This window comes from Scomber scombrus, chromosome 13, assembly GCF_963691925.1.
Source record: "Scomber scombrus chromosome 13, fScoSco1.1, whole genome shotgun sequence".
NCBI classification, from domain to species: Eukaryota; Metazoa; Chordata; class Actinopteri; order Scombriformes; family Scombridae; genus Scomber; species Scomber scombrus.
Genome location: NC_084982.1, coordinates 22,826,970 through 22,844,179, shown reverse-complemented (window position 1 = coordinate 22,844,179; position 17,210 = coordinate 22,826,970). Strand labels below are relative to the sequence as shown.

The following is a 17,210-nucleotide window of genomic DNA, read 5'->3' as shown; positions in this document are numbered from 1 at the left end:
CAAAAACAAACAAATCTTACACAGAACCCAATGTTTTTATTTCAGGGCAGAGAATCCAAATTGTAAACGAATATACTGCCCTACAAAGCAAAAAGGCAGTAACTGCATTTTTTGGTCGAAAATGAGTTATTATCATTTTCATGACATTCAAGACATCCTTTGTTCTGTGACAAAATATCTTATCTCGTCACATAACAAGACTCTGTTTCTGTTCGTCTGTTTCCGATCAACTCAAAACTATTATCACTAGAGGGGCAGCTAGAAGAGATTGTGAAATTCCTGACAAAAAAGTTAGTTCTGACAGACGTTTTTTTCTTACAGAACAGCTCACGAGTGGAATCAAATCTCACAAAATATAAGAGAATCTATATCATACAATTCGTTTAAAAGAAATCTAAAAAAAAGGTTAATAGACAACCAAACATGGGCACTAGGGCCTAAATTATCTGAATGCAGTGTATGAACATTAATTGATTCATTTATGTAGGTTATATTTTTATACATGCGGTTATGATTCTATGTGGGGCTGGGGAGTGGGGGGAGTCAGGGCTTTTGGAGCGCTGGTCACTGGCGGGGTCTCATGTGTGAATTGGGGAGGGTGGGGTGGGTATATATTATGCTTACATGTGTAGCTTGATGATGAATTATTTTATGTGATTAATAGGATGATGATACATTTGATTATGTGCATGGCCCTGCTCCTTCTGGCAGGGGGACTGCCAATGGAAACTAACCTTTTGGCTACAATTGGGTGCATTTACATTTTGTTAATATAAATGTTCATTAATGTACACTGTCCCTCTTGAATACATAAAGATAAACTAAACTATACTAAGTAACTAAATGATAACTTTTCTATGGTAACCCTTAGGCTGTCAAAGCATTGTATCAAGGTTAGGGAGAGATCATGGACTTGGTTAAACATTGAGTCAATGTGTTTACCTAATTAACATATAACTGACACCTAATTTTTTCTGTTGCTTTAACCTAACAGCATGCAGGACTCAGGAAGCCGTCCTCCAGTGTCAACGTCTTGTGCTTTGTGCATCCACCATCTGCCCCAACAACCTGCCTGCAGCATGATTTGCATAAATACACCTCATCCACTGCAAAAAAAATGTTGAACATAATCCAGGCAGCCATAATATTTGTGACCAAAATGTAATTTAAAAACAAATCAGTATTACATAAAATATTAGGAGACAGGGTTGCTCCAGGACACTGAGATGGCTGAAATGCATGTAGCAGGTCATAGTGTTTAATACCCTCAAGCATCTAATAATTCATCCATACGCTTGAGTTTCATCAATAATGTTTGTGTCAGAAAAGTCACAGCATCCAAGGATTTTAGATATTTCAAATGTCTCGCCACTTTCTTGTGAAGGCAGGTAAGATATTTTGCCAATGTTAATGTGTATGTACAGTATAATACCGCGAACATTGAACAAAGAAAAAAGTGTACCTCTACTTCCAATTGGCCTTTTTCATGGAAAAGATGTTATTACAGAAATTAATGATGGCTTAATTCTCATTATCTGCTCAACTTTCAGGGTCCTGATTTTGTTCATGTTGGGTCACTGTCACACTGCCATGACTTACTGGGACACTTTAATAGAATAGAGTCACAGTTAATGTTGATAATAACATCTGTGCTTTTCCTAAATTGACAAGTCAATATGTTTGCTATAAAAATAAAACAAATTAAAGTAGATTTTCCTCACAACTCGAATCACATTTAAAAAAAGGTTTTGTATAAGGTTTCTCTAACTTTAAAGTTAATTGACTGATAATTACAACTGTCACCGTGTTGTGTGCTTTTTGAATAGACTGATTAGAAATACGAAAAAAGAGAGCTGAGATCTACCTGGAGTGATTTTCTGCTGACGAGCTTTGCAGCAGCTCAGTGATTAGCACTGTCACCTGCCGGTTATATTAATTTACCAGTCATGTCATTGGGCTCCTGTCTAGGATATTTATAGGATATTTAATTTTGCATTGCTTCTAAATGCTGCAGTTAAGTCCTGCCAAGCACAGCTCCAATATCACCATTGCCAAGACAACAAACTCTCTCTTCATCAGTAAAACTAAAGAGATCATTGTGAAACCACAGGAGACAGCAGGGGGGTGAACACCTCCCCATTCACACTGAAGATGCAGAGGTCCAAAGGGTCAGCAGCTTCATGTTCCTAGGATCTCTCCTGGTCACTACACACGGACACAATGGTTAAGAAAGCTCAGCAGCAGCTCTATTTCCTGAAGAGAATAAGGAAGTTTGGCATGAACACCAACATGCTCACAAACTCCTACAGGTGCACCATCGAGAGCTTGTTGATGAGCTGCATCACAGTCTGAAACGGGAACTGTGCCGCCCACAGCAGCGACCACTACAGAGAGTGATGGAGGCGGCACAGAACATCACTAGATGTAGACTCCTTCATACTGTCTGGTAGACGATACAGGACTACATACCACCAGACTGGACAACGGACAGTTTTTACCACCTGGCCATCAGGCTTCTCAACTCATACTTCTAAATGCTCCACATCACTTACTTGTTTACCTGCTTGTCTGCACTGTCTGTTTACTGAACTGCTTACATAAAAAATGCACTCAATCAACCATGACTGCAGCTATTGAACCAGGTCTGCTACATACCCTGTGTGCAATACTGTTGTATACTCTCATCACTTTTTTACATAAATCCTCTTTTTCATAATGATATATTTTATTTGTTATATTGTAATGTTAAATGTTATTTATATCTCATCCATTTAAAAAAAAAAACTATCTTAAATTCGATATTTTATGATTAGTGCTCTTATTGCTGAGCTGTTTTTCTAGACAACTAATAGACATTTTCTGGTTCTTGCTGATTCTGAAATGGGAGTGAGACACAGCCTTGTACTGAGTGGTGGGTTATGCAGAGGTGACCTGATTAGGGCATGTCCCTGCCCTTTTGCAAGCTGGGATTTAATATAGACAAAGTCACATATTCTCAGGGGAACAAATAGTGCCATGAGACACAGTGCAATAAAAATAACAGCTTGAGAGGCTGTGGGAGTTCAGATGGATTAAAGGAGACATGTTATACATTTTCCAGGTTTATATTTTGTACTGGAATATCTTTGCATGATTTACAGTGAAAAGAAAAACAATCCCCCCCCCCAAAAAAAAAACAAGAAAAAAAACAAAACAGCTCTGAGTTCGGCTTCTGTCTGAAACAAGCCGTTTTAGCTCTTGTCTCTTTAAGCCCACGCTCCCACTGAGCCCACTCTGTTCTAGTCGATTAGCTGGAAGCTGCCCCTCAGTAGATGTCCGCTAGGTTCAGAGGCTATGTAAACAAACTGTAGAAGTAGGATTTCATAACTTTTTCCTCATTCATTGCTGAAAATGTCAACACCTTAAATGTATCCGTAGATGTTTGAGCCAAAATCCAATTAGAAATATGTGAGTTCAGCGTAAACAACCTTATATGAATCAGTTCTACGGGGAAGTGGAGGTAACTTTACAAATGAAGTTTTCAAAGCAGGTTTTTTTAAGGATTTATTTTGGGCTTTTACTGCCTTTATTTAGTCAGTAGCTGGCAGAGAGGCCGTCAGGAAACAGGGAGAGAGAGAGAGGGGATTGACCTACTGCATAGATTCCTGGCCGGATTCAAACCAGGGACGCTGCAATTATGCAGCATGCTCTCTAACCACTCGACCACCAGGGCGCTCCGAATCCTTAAGCTTTTGACTTTCAGGCACTATTTTTGCGTACATGCACCTCACATTTTGTAACTTTATGAAGAAATACATTTGACATCATAACTGCATATAAATGACAGAAAAATCACAGCAAGCATATTAAGTCTCCTTTAAAGGATGTCACTAAATTAAAAGGACATACATAAACCTGTAATATCTAAGCAATAGCATCTGTGAGATACAATTAAAGCATGCAGCAGAAAGGGGATTTAAGGGAACTGAGGGAAGAAGGACAATGTGTGATTGTAGCTGTGAGGTAGAAAAGAAAAGACAAGGGACATGATTGGTACTTTTTCAGTGAAGATAGCTGACAGAACAAAGGCAGTCATGCAGTCAGTCACTGACACTTGGGCTTGTAAAGTATAACGGAAATGGCTATATTCTGAGATCTGAGAATAATACACTTATGCAGATAGTGTAATGTAATAATAATAATGTATTAATGTAGTGGCAATGGACAGTTAGACAGGGCATATAAGAATAATGCATTTCTTGGAATAATAAGTACATGACAAATGTGACAGGACATTCAAAATAATAATTTAACAATCAACTCATGATATCTATTTAGCAAGAGAAAATGAGAGATTTAAAATGTGCCTGAGATGAGCAGAAGTACAGTTGAGCTGCTAGACAGTCCAATGTTAGGTGTTTTATCATATAATCCCAAGATGATGTGACAGTTGTACATTTCTTGACAGCTGAGAACATGGCTGAGGAAACTGCCACTCTTTTAACAGCTAAAACTAAGAGGTAAGATGTCAGTGTCAAAGTGCACAACTGTCCTGAAGCGCGTGCACACACACACACACACACACACACACACACACACACACACACACACACACACACACACACACACACACACACACACACACACACACACACACACACACACACACCAAATGTCACTGAAATCCCTAGTGGCATCTTGGCAGAGATGAAGCTTTTGCTTGAAGGGGGAGCAACTGTCTCGATACTTGACCTTCTCTACTCAGCTGCACCATTTTTGACATTTCAATCCTTCATTCACTTCTCTTCTTTCTTTCTTCTCTCTGCTTTTTTTTTTTCCTTAGATGTTTGCTCCTTTTTCTGTTTTCTGTGAGTGGGTTTGAGACAAGAATTTAGGGAAACTGCGGCTCAGGGATTAGCCATCTATGAGCCACACTTCTATTGTGTTATTGATATTGTGTACAAGGAACACACTGCAGAAGTTACTTTGACTTTTTTCCCCCCACAACTTAGACCAGTATCTTTTAAATTAAATTCATTCATCACAGACCTTATAGAAAAAATAAATAAATAAATACAGTACAATAAATGTACAGTTGGGTAGAAATGTTTTGCACCAGCTAGCTGCAGTCCCAAGGGAGATAGATGCAAAAAACAATATATCATACATACGTGAATCCCATGTTCAAACAGACCATTTTCATCGACTGGTTCAGGGCCAAAGCTGAGTGAAAGAGTTTCTAAAGTAAGAGTTGGTACTTCTCATGAGAGCAGAGACATTCCTGCTCAAGAGACTAGAACAACCGGGTCAAAGGTCAGACCTGTTTGAGACTCTGCTTAATTGGCTTCTCTCTCAATGGATGCTGATAGTGGTGGGGAGAGCTAAGATCTTTCAGCTCTCAGTTGTCCCTCAGTGAAGCAACATGATACCATAAGCGCACGCACACACACACACACACACACACACACACACACACACACACACACACACACACACACACACACACACACACACACACACACACACACACACACACACAAATGTACAATTTTAAACTTGCAGTCCAGTGGGAGCTGTGGCGGGTTTCAAATGCAACATAAAGATACAAACTACAAAGTCATGGCATTCTAGTCTGCAGAGTGACCACAGTTTTATTGTTTAACATCTTTTAAAACACTACTATGTGATCATCCGTTATGTGTACTTGGATTAGTTACACAAACAGTTTGAGGCAGGCAGCAGGTGCACCCTGATTAAACCAATAAGGGTCATCTTGCCCCAAAGAAACAAGTAATCCTCACATGAAAGTTCCCCTTCATACTTCAGTTGTTTCAGTAAACAACAAATGATGAGACCATAAGAGCATTTATATCATTACTACACATGTCAGATTATAAGGTTATATTTATGAACCTATCACTGTTAAAAACATATTTACTTGAGTATGATACCAAAAATTCAGTATATAACAACCATATGGAAAATTACTACAGAGCCAGTATTTATATAATTATTTAACTGTTCTAAATGATGCCAGTAAGTGATTCTCAAATTATAGGGGCAATTTTGAAAAAGTGCAGCGCCAGACGTCTTTAACAGTAAGTGCAAACATAATATTTATATGTACATAAAAGATCTGCTCATGCCGAAGGCAAACAGCTTTTGTCCTCTGTATAAACTGTCTGCCCGTCCTTCTCACTCCCCTCCATTTTTTACACTCACTTTTTTCTCAGTTCTCTCACCCGGTATCTAATTAGCTGTTGGAAAATGACCAAAACTTGAAAAGTTGTAATGGCTGCAGCCAGGACTAAGAAAAGCTTTTTTAATAACAAAACTTTTTCATGTGAACTTAACATCATTTGATAACTTACACCGGGTGCCTTTGAGGGACCACTCCCTGTGTGAGTGTGTGTGTGTGTTTATCCTACTCACTCAACAGTGTCGTCCCAGCTACACCAATTACTCTGGTCCAGCTCTTCCATGTCAAATCTGAATTTGGCCAGGCAAAACCTCTCAATGGCGTCGTCATATTGGGGTCCACACCCCAGCGCACACACACACTGAGAGACTGCTGAGAGAAGGTGGAGGACAGAGACATATTGGGATGAGGGGCAAGATGGAGAAAAGGGAAGCAAAGAGGGGTGATAGGTTAGACCACTGCAAACTCAGAGCAGGCCCTAAACATTTTTTTTCTGATCATTTAAAAAGGTTATCAGCACTTGCACATGTTTTTAGTTCTGTGTTAGTAAGTGTAGCTGACAGTCAATGATTGGCATGATTATAGAACACAGTGTAGTGAAAGCATAGGAAATAACTCAAGATGTAAAGTTGTGATGCCTGTAAATGCTATTTCCTCTTTTTGGGTCACTGCAAACTCTCTTTCCCATCTGCTGGATGTGGCACTGAAACGCCATCTGTTATCACAGTGTTAGGTATATCATTGCCTTAGAAGACCCACATAAGTGCACACTCACAGGAGAAGCATAATGTACTGAACAAATTCAGAGTGAATTTTATTTGAATATTTCGTATATTTGTCAGTGAGGATGGAGGGAAGTCTTTAGACTGTGAAAAGGACGCCTATCAGCTCTATGACTGTGTGCACCGATAAAGACACAAGGCCAAAAACTCTGAACACAGCTAAGAAAACACAAGATAAAACTAGACTTTGATGATGAAAAAATGCAGCAATAATCATACAGAAGTTTTTACTGCTAGAACCACGCTTTGGTTAAATTAATATGTGGCAGTATCAGACTACATCCAATGGAATTGCATAAAAATGTTAAGTCAGATATTGCTATAAGCCCTTCAAAGGAATAGTTACACATTTTGGGAAATACACTCGGAGAGTTAGATGAGGACAGTGGTTACTTTCTCATGTCTGCTAGTCGACCAACCCCTCTCTAAGGCTCACTAATGAATCTTTTTACAGAGCCAGGCTAGCTCTTTCCCCTTGTAACCAGTCTTTATGCTAAGCTAGGCTAATACATTCCTGGTTCTCTTCACATCCAAACCAAAAAGTGAATAAATGTATTTCCAAAAAACTATTCCTTTAAAATGTTACAGTCAGCAGCAAAGGTTTGAAAATCACAGCAAATGCATATGCAAAGTAAATTTGCATTTGGCTCTTAGAAGATGTTTTTGCACAAGTACAGGTATAATTTTCTCTGGAATTTCAATCCATTGTATATAGATAAAACAGCCACATGGGAATATCACAGACTTTGGCTAATCCAGTGAAGTGAATCAAAAAGAAAATGAAAGAAAAATTAATCACCCAAAAGATAGTCCTATTTAATGCATAGATACTACAGTAACTCGGTACGGAGCCCAGAAGGAGGCCAAGAGGAAAAGAAACTAGTTTTTGCTCTTGAATTAATTCAAGCTCTCGATTTAATGATTTGTGCTCGATTTAATCATTTTTGCCTTAACCCCTATCGTAGAGGACACACATTCAGTCAGCAGAAAGTTTGATGAAAGCAACAAAGACATTTCCCTTGTTATCTTTCATACAGCCATGCGTTATGTCAGTCATTGATTCAAGCTAGTTCCAATAAGTCCTCCTTTCTCACTAGAAGGCCATGTTCTTTCTTTCTTTGTCCATCCATCTATATCCATTAAACGCCCCAGAACCCTGAAGCTGAGTTTTTATGAACTGGGTGGAATCTGCAAGAGCAGACGAGTGTCTATAGTAGAAAGGTCTGTTATCCTGTGGAGTAATATCCTATAGAAAGATATTATAAAAGGATCTCAGAAATAGTGTTGTGCTTAAAGTATATCCGCATATCAGCCTCCTCCTCCTCCACCTTACCGTCTCTGCTCACCTTTACTTTTTTTCATGTTTATCACCCTCATTTCCATAAGTTTCTTCTCTCTTGCTTTTGCCTTGTTTCCCATGTGTCTTATCTCAGCCACTGTGTATACATAATCTATATGCATCCCTCTTATGGCAGCTCCCTTCTTGATCTCTTTCTCTCTCTCTCTCTCTCTCCCCCCCTGAAGGTTTTGTGCAGAGGTGGTCTCAATGCTTCTCTTCTGATTATTTCTGCTCATCCAGAATCATTAATTTGTAGCGTATCATGTAAGATATCTGGCAACTATGTATGTGTATGTGTGTGTGTGTATTTATGATGCAGAAGGGAGGGGGATAAAAACAGATGTATGGGAGAATTCATTCAATGGAAAAAACCCCTATGAAAATTAAAATATAAACAACTTGTTTATATTCCTACAAAGAGTATGACTCATGCTGTGAACTGAAAGTGGATAAAAAGGTTTATCTACATGTCTACATGGTTTAGATCAAAGACCGCGATCAAAGATCAAGATCAAGTGAGCATGTTTGAAAGACGGTTAAAAAGGAAGAGAGAAAGAGATTTTCTTTTAAGATCAGATTTTTGCCATGTCAGCGATCTCTGTCAACAACAATTGTTTTCTGAATTAAACACAATATTTGTCATCACCCTCCAAAGTGACGGTTTTCTGATCTGGCACCAATGTCAGACTGATTTCTGTGTGACCTCTAAAAAAGTTACAGCAATGACTCATATGATCAATCAATCAATCAATCAATCAATCAATCAATCAATCAATCAATCAATCTTTATTTATATAGCGCCAAATCACAACAAAAGTTATCTGTGTTTTGATCCCTATTCTAAAATGATCTAATGTGAAAACTTTTCGTTTTCGTCTAATGTGAAACAAAACGTTTCACATTAGACATGCTTAAATTCAGATTTATTTAAGTTAATTTCAAAATAACTTTGTAATGTTTAAATTTGAACAATAATGTCCAATAAAAATCATTACTACAATGCCCAATCAAAACCTGCCTGTTCTGAACAGGCCGATTGCTTGGCCTCTGCCACTAAACTACTTCAACTCTTAAAAAAATGAATACAGTTGATGAGTGAATCAATATGAATGAGTATCTACACCAAAAACACTATTAACTATTGTCTGTGCCTTCAGTTCGTATTTGAGTGGGTATATTTGCTCCAAAGATTTGTGCTTTGTTTGTAGTTTCGCTTCACAATCGCCACGTTCTCGGAGCATATGAGACAAACTGGTTTTGAGCTGCCAGTGGAAATATATGCTTGGTTTTACACACTTAAATTAAGTCATTGTGTATTGACTTCTGAGTGAAAAGCATGTACCTGAACATGTCCTCTATACTCACTCGCTACTGATCTGCTAAATGTGATGCTAACGCTGCACTTTCTGTCTACACATGAGGTCAGAGTGTCAATTATTGATTAACAGCTCTGTCTTCGCTTTCTACTTTTCTCTCTTTAGAGCACTTTTCTCTGACTCGTGTCACGGCTCGTCTCTGGTCTCTTTCTGACTTGCAGGAGTCAGTCAAAAGAGCCCTGAAGCTCAGCCTTGCCCACGCACAGAGCAGAGTGGCTTGCTAAACACTGGTTTATTCAAAGTTCATTAATATTAAAACACATCGTGTGTCCAAATTGCACCAAAGTTGACATTGCACTCCTTTTGTTCCCCTGCCATACACCTACCAAATGTGGAGTTAATTGCATGAATATTTCAAGAGATACGCAAAGGACATATAGACATGCAGAAACAGATTCCTTCCTTAAATAGATAGATGTTAAGAAAAATGTTAGTGTTGTCAACTTCTCATGAAAACATGTAAAATAGTTCAAAAAAAATAAAAAATAAACTAAATCCCTGGTGGCTGCAGGGACCTCAGGCTCTGCATATTCACATGATAAACACATTCCACGTGAGAGGGCTAATTGAACCGTGCTAATGATGGCTTGGTTGCATGCATGTTGAGTTATCAGAAACCCCAAAGGATATGAGAAATTGTATAATGATGACAGTCCATGCTCTATAATCAAAGCATCAATGCTGCACTAGAACAAAGGAATTGTGGAGGACAGTTGTCTGTAGTAGTAACACAGAAATCACATTATTTTAAACAGAGATTACTGGATGATGAACTGATTGACCTCAACAACAAATTAAACATTTTAGAATACATTGGAAAGGTCACAATTACTGCCTCAGTCCTGTATTGTTTTATTTGCCCGACATCTTCAGCCCCACACTCTTCTCTTGGTTTTCCCATTCTCCACCTGTACACCAGAAGCCCCAGACATTATTGCCACTCATCACCTGTTGCCACTCCCAAATTTTCCTCATCTGCTTCTCATTATCTCATCATTCCCAGTAGCTTTGTCAGTGTCATTTTCTTGTATACTTGCACTCCAGCCACTCTGTTTCCCCGTTCCTGATTTCCTGCCACCTGTGGCTTTGACCTGCCTGCCTGCTTTACCCTCTGGACTTGTTTGCCTATTTTACCTTCCTGTTTTCTTGGATTTCTATTTTTTTTATTCCATCTGTCTGACTTGTTGTCTGCAATTTGGTCCTTCTCCTGTTACCTCACACCCACGCCTATGAGAATGCCACATATTATTTAGAAAATGTTATTCATAGTAAAGCATGCAGGAGAAACTGAAAAAAGAGAATGACATTTTTTTAAACTCAGCATCTTCATACTAAAAAACTGTTGCCACATCCTAGTTTAATTTTTATTTTTGCCAGTTATCTTATCACCATGTTTAAATAAAGGTAGTACTGCCAGTACAGGTTGTGTAAGGGCAGCAGCATCATAGCCAAAGCTTTCCATTAAGTTGTCTTCAAAGAAAAACAAACTGGTTCTGTATGTGTAGCAACAGGCGATATCTGTTGTGTGGAAACTGCACATTTATCTATCAGTAGTCATCCACATTTGTGTTACAAAGAAAAACACCCCTCAATGAAATATCCCAGACAGTATTTGGCTAAATGTTTTTCCCCCCATCAACGTAAATCACATTGTCCAACTGACCCTTTTCATGGAAGACATTTGGCCTGTGAAAGCAGGAAAAGCACAGGTGTAATTAATAACACTAACAATGACTCCTTTCCATTAAATGTCCCAGTAAGCCATATTAGTGAGGGAGCATGAACCATACCAGAGTCTTGGAATTGCCTCAGATAAATGGATGCAGCCATCATTGATTTTATTATTTCCACCTGTGCTTTTCCTGCTATTGATTAGTCAAAATGTCTTCTGTGAAAAAGAGTTTACTGCTTGAACACCTCTCTCTCCTTCTAAAATCAGTTTTCTATAAGAGAATATTTCACAATCACAGTGAGGGTGCACATTAGCAATCTGGAGGAAAGGTCATGATTGACTAAAGACTTTCCTTGTTTCCTCTTGCTACCGAGTATCGATTGGAACCAAAAATAAAACCACACGGTCACATTGCACATTACATCAAGGTACACAGTCCCAGTCCTGAAGTCTGGACCGCTAGTCTGTGGTGACCCCTCTGCCACCTGCTCCCTCAGACTACATACCCACACTACACATCTTGCAAGTAGCATTTGCAACAATATGAGGAACTGATTTTTTTTCCAGACTTCTTTTTACTTTGTTAGTATTGGACTCATTCTCTGTTTTAAGATGAGATGACATCAGATGAGATAAGAACTACAGTGTTTGGAGGGAGTTTGTCTTTGCTATGTCAGGGGGCAGATGCTGTGAGTAGATCTGTAAAGCCCATTGTAACACTGTATGTGATACTGAACTAAATAAACTTGACTTAACCTGACTTGACCCATAATATAAAAGCTGCCTCTGTAAATACAAGTATGCTTTTAGTCAGCTTGTCCGGCTGAATAAGACATACCTGCAAGAGCACATACTTGGGGTCCATTGCATACTTGTAAATAAATGACCTTTGACCTTGCACATGCTGCCTCCTCTCTGTGGGGTGTCTCCCAGAATGCATTGCTCCCTGTGTATAAGTCCACCCAGCAGTTAGCCTCAGGGGGCTCTGAATATTTGTGCTGTGTGAGATGGAGTTGGATGATTTATTTATAGTATGTTTTGCTTTCTCATCATTATCATCATTATCTATGATGCATAAGGAACCAAACTAAGAAACAAATTAAACAATCAGTCTCACAGCAAGAATATAAGCTCCAGAATCCACACAGCATGTCATTAATGAGACAATTTCTGTGTTGGGAGTCTTATATTTGTCTGTGCTGACATAAAAAACACATCAGAACAAAGATAGATGAAAGAGACAGTCACCACGCATTTTACCATACCGCCCTCTTGATTTTCTCATAGCCCTCCAAGCCCAAATTTCTATGTATTCAAAATTTAGACACACATACCTGCACACACACACACACCAGGATCTATCTTGAAATCTAGTTTGACAGCTATTGATCTGTCGTGCTCCTTCATATTGCAAGGTACAACTAGTAATTATATTTGGTGCTTCTCTTTGCAGCAGTGACTGACAGATGAGGATGATCAAGGTTATGCATGACTAAAATCATAATGAGACACTCTTAAAATAATCCGACAAGCACAAAATGAACTCAAATATTTGCACAATAATTGGTGTGAATTGAAAGCCAAAATGCTAAGATGGAACGCCGCTGATAGATTCGGGGACAACGCGTGTATTAAAAGTGAGTTCTGAGAGAGGAATGCTGCAGGGCGTACAGCAGATGAAGAGATTCAACAAGTCAGGTGAAATAAAAGTGTGTTATAGATGAGATGGGAAATGGATGACAGGGCACAGCGCGTTTTGACTCTGAGGAATTGGACTCAACCTTTTTTCACGTTGACTGACTCTCAATCACTGAATGCAAATGGTGTGATGTGAAAGTTATTTTAACAGTTTTGCAGACTGTTTCAAACTTGGCTCAGGTTTAGAATAAAAAAAGGAGTCCACACACAAAATGGTTCAAATGGCAAAATAAGCTTATTAATCTAATAAGAAAAAATAGGGTATTGTGTGGGGATATGGAAGTATTCAATGGTGTAGATCATGCCTGGATGAATCAAGGTATGTATGTAATGCCATATAAAGTGCAAACATAAAATAACTATAGCAATATGAAGACCATATGGAGGTTGATGCTGCCTGGCTTAGGAAATCAGGCTCTTTATACCCTTACAGCCAGTTAGACGACCCAGCTGCTGCCAGAGGGAAACTGAGCAGAGGAGCACAGGAAGTCAGAAGGGTACGCCATCCCAAAGACGTTTGACCCAGGTGTCGTCCACATTTCTGAACCAGAGGTTAGGTGCTGTTCCTTTAAAGTAGCCCAGATCTTTGTACTCTGATTCCTCCATGTAGAGATTAGCCACACAATGGGAGACATTGGTGTACCCTTGGCACGGCAGAGCTTCTGTCTGTAGAAACCCTCATTGTATTTAAAACAGGTGGAGTTCAAGCAGAGGTCTGAAACATCACATATGGTCTGGGATTAGATTGGGTCTGTTATCTACCATGTCCTGTATGACTGAGGATTTTCACAAACCTGATTAAAAATAAGATCTATCTTGTACGATTCTGTTCAGTCAGAAGTTGTTTTTCCCATGAATTTCTAACATGTTGCTCTTTATCATCCAACAGTAATCCTCACAGCACAGATTGGAAAAAAGTAAGAAAGCCTCTGAGAATAAAATAGTAATTTTGGTGTTTTGCCTGTTGATGCTTTAATGACGCAGTGGAGGCCTCTGCAGCAGACAGCCTGGTCCTCTGTGACAAGAAGACAGGAAGTAGGCCGATTGACACAAAAGCGTTGCAAATTAGTGGCATTTTCTTTCCCTCTTGCCCTATCTCAATTTGTTTCTTCCCATCATATCCCCATCCTGTGACTTTTTTCCTTGATAATCTTGTCACTTTCATTCCAAATGCCATTTCAATACTGAGTAATTACTTCCCCTTCCGACTATTACAGAGCTTCTACTGAGAACCTGAGCAGAAAAAGTCAATTTTGACCTGCTGCATTTGTCTTTTTGTGCAATGACGGGACATTTAAGATTAGGTCCAATCTGATGAGGATGAGAAATGAGGACTAAAGTTACTTCTTATTGAAACAGTCTTTTAGCAACTTGAAGGAGGAACTTTTACAACTTTTTTCTCATAATATTAAAACTTAAATCCTATAATCTTGCCCTAATACTCTGCTTAAGATGCAGTCACGCACAGGTGGTTTGATGAAGAGATGTAGAAGCATGTAATTATGATGAAGGGAAGCTTCTCTGTGTAGACACACAGAGGACAGTGAGTGCAGCACAGTCTTTGATCACCATTTATCAAAATAGCTCAGAGCTCTTTGTAAAGTCTGTATGTGTTCACAACATAAGGAGTGTCAGACAAAAACATGATGGTGTGTCTGTCATTACACAGTTAATGCGTGTTAATGATGCAATTTTATAAACCCTCTTAAAAAATATGAATAAAATGTTAACATGATCTGTAGTTACAGCCTCATGTTCGCTCCCACACAGAGAAGTTTGCACATTTTATTTAGTGGAAAAAAGAGTGCTGGTATTGGATCAGTACTCAATATCAGCTGAGATCAGGTTCAGAACCAGTGTTGGGGACAAAGAAAAAGTTGGAGCAGTGAATCCCCAAATTTCAGATTTGCTCATTTTACCTTTTGAATAAATAATTCTGCTGAAACTTTTTAAAAAGTCTGATGACGTGACTGCTGCTGTTTCTCTGTTGGATTTGCCTGGCGTTTACTTTGATGAACACAATGTTATTACAGCTGATAGAAGAGTTTAGTACAACTCATGTGATTAAACCTGATTAAAGCAATCAATTATCTGTCTCTGCTATCAATTAACTTCCTCATTAACAGTGAGCTCTCCTTGTGTACGGTGTGTGACAGACAGTTGTGTTTGTTTCAGAGTACTAACAGACTGTTGAGTCATGGATCTCACACTGCACACAGCAGCCTATGAGTCCTTCCAGTTTGAAAGTGACAAACAGGCTCCAGAGTGAGGCAGATGTTTTCTGCCAAAGGCTAAGACTAAATAGGCAGCCAGATCTGACGCTCAAATGAACCAGAATCCCACTGCCGCTGTTTCTCTCTCTCTCATTGCCATGTGTTTTTTATCACTAATGAGTCATGGAGAAGGAAATCTTCATCTTGCGCCTTTTGATCTAAATTATTTTTGACTGCTGCTACCCTATCACCCAGTCTAATGCCAAAAACACCCACTGCCTTGACTTTTCAACACTTTTTAGTCATGAATCATCTCAGCTCTTGGAGTAGTAGAAAAGAAAGAGAAAAAAAGAGAGAGATGTTTTTCTTCCCAGTTCTCTGACAGCTCAATTTAGATTGTGTAAAGTTACAAAGGTTTTATGCATAATTAAAGCCCACACATTTCATTTCTTCCTGTCAAAACTTAATCTGTTTGATGATCTCGTCCAAAAAAGTTTCAGTTTGGAGTCTTTCAAGAACTTGTATTCAACTTTGCATCTTAAAAACATCACGATTAAATTCATCATGTTCCATATGCACTGATTTTGTGGGTGCTCAGAAGCTCGGGTTCCTGCAGGCAAAAATCCTACTGCGAGGCCACCACAGACAAATACTGTACTAACTTTGTCCAATGAAGATGAATAGAAGAATGAACATCATGTTGAAATAGACTTTTAACTTTAAGCTGAACGTGCTCGTTTATTCCACTTTCTTGGTGTTGTCGATGAGTTTTCTGCATATTGAACACACAACATGGTCTTACACAGCTATAAGGGGCACAATGTAACTCCGTAGGACAATTAAGCATGTGATAATAAATGTTAAATAAAGAAGATGTATAACTTATATTGCTGAAAAAGCCTGTGCTCGATCTTGGGTGCAATATTTAAAGCTATTAATTAATGAATCAATGAATTATCAAAAAAGGGATGTAAAGGTTTTATGTCTGGTTCTTTTTATCTACTGTTAGTGCTCTAATATGAACATTTTTTCACTCTACCATTATGTTATTTATGTTTTTTTCTCTCTCTCATAGTTTCCGCTCTGTTCACTGAGTTCTCAGTTGTCCTTATCAGCTCACAAGTCCAACAGAATAAATCAGCAGAATGTTCCTCTGCACATCTGCGGAAAATGGTTATTCTTCACTTGTGGCATGTTCCCCCAGAATGATTGTACACTAAGTAGCAGAAATGGGCTTTTTTGTTCCTGTTCTTCTTAATAAAATGTCCTGCTGTCTGCCTGTGCTGCAAGCTAACAAAAGTGAGTGACTTTATGGACATGCACGTACAAAAATCAAAAATCAATGTTTTTGAAGAAAGAGAAAGTGCTGCATTGTATCGAGGGACAGGCAGTAAGAAAAAAAGGAACTTGTCACAGCAGCTATAGTCATTTTAGGTTATATGTGGCCAGTTTGTAAAGGAAAATGGTTATGTATACTAATTTGAGGGACTTCTTTTCATGTTACCACATTATTTTGAAGACCATGTATATGAATGGAAATCCTGAAGCCTATTGCTAAAGTTTTTCACCACTAAACCACATCATCCACATCATCAAAAACTTGTTGAAGATTATTTCCCAAGACACCAAAAAAAAAAAGAAAAAAAGACAACAACCAGTAGACTTAAACCTAAAAATAGGTCTTGACAGTAGGAGCTCTACAAGTCTGGCCATTGAGGTCACTGAATGTCACATCCTTTGGACATTCAGGGGTTGTCCCCTGTTTGCTGGGTTATTAGATATTTTTGTCATCCTGTTTTTACATGCAATTATATTACATCTAATTTTACTGTCTTGGTCTATTCTCTTCACATGGAAGACAGATCTCTCCTTATTTTTTTCCCTCAACGTGTTATTTTTTTTAGGGTGTTTAGGGTCATTGTTCAAATAGAGGGGCAACACATACAACACTC

At 38.7% G+C, this 17,210-nt stretch overlaps 1 protein-coding gene across 2 annotated transcripts in view; it reads right to left on the bottom strand.

Moving 5' to 3' along the window:
• ramp1 (receptor activity modifying protein 1) overlaps positions 1-17,210 on the bottom strand; it is a 67,084-nt gene that overhangs the window by 18,862 nt on the left and 31,012 nt on the right. The window contains exon 2 of one of the 2 annotated variants that reach the window (XM_062432297.1): positions 6,412-6,547. In XM_062432297.1, the coding sequence (XP_062288281.1) occupies positions 6,412-6,547 (136 nt within the window). Of the gene's footprint in view, positions 1-6,411; positions 6,551-17,210 lie in introns of both variants that reach the window. The other variant, XM_062432296.1, reaches the window with a different exon arrangement.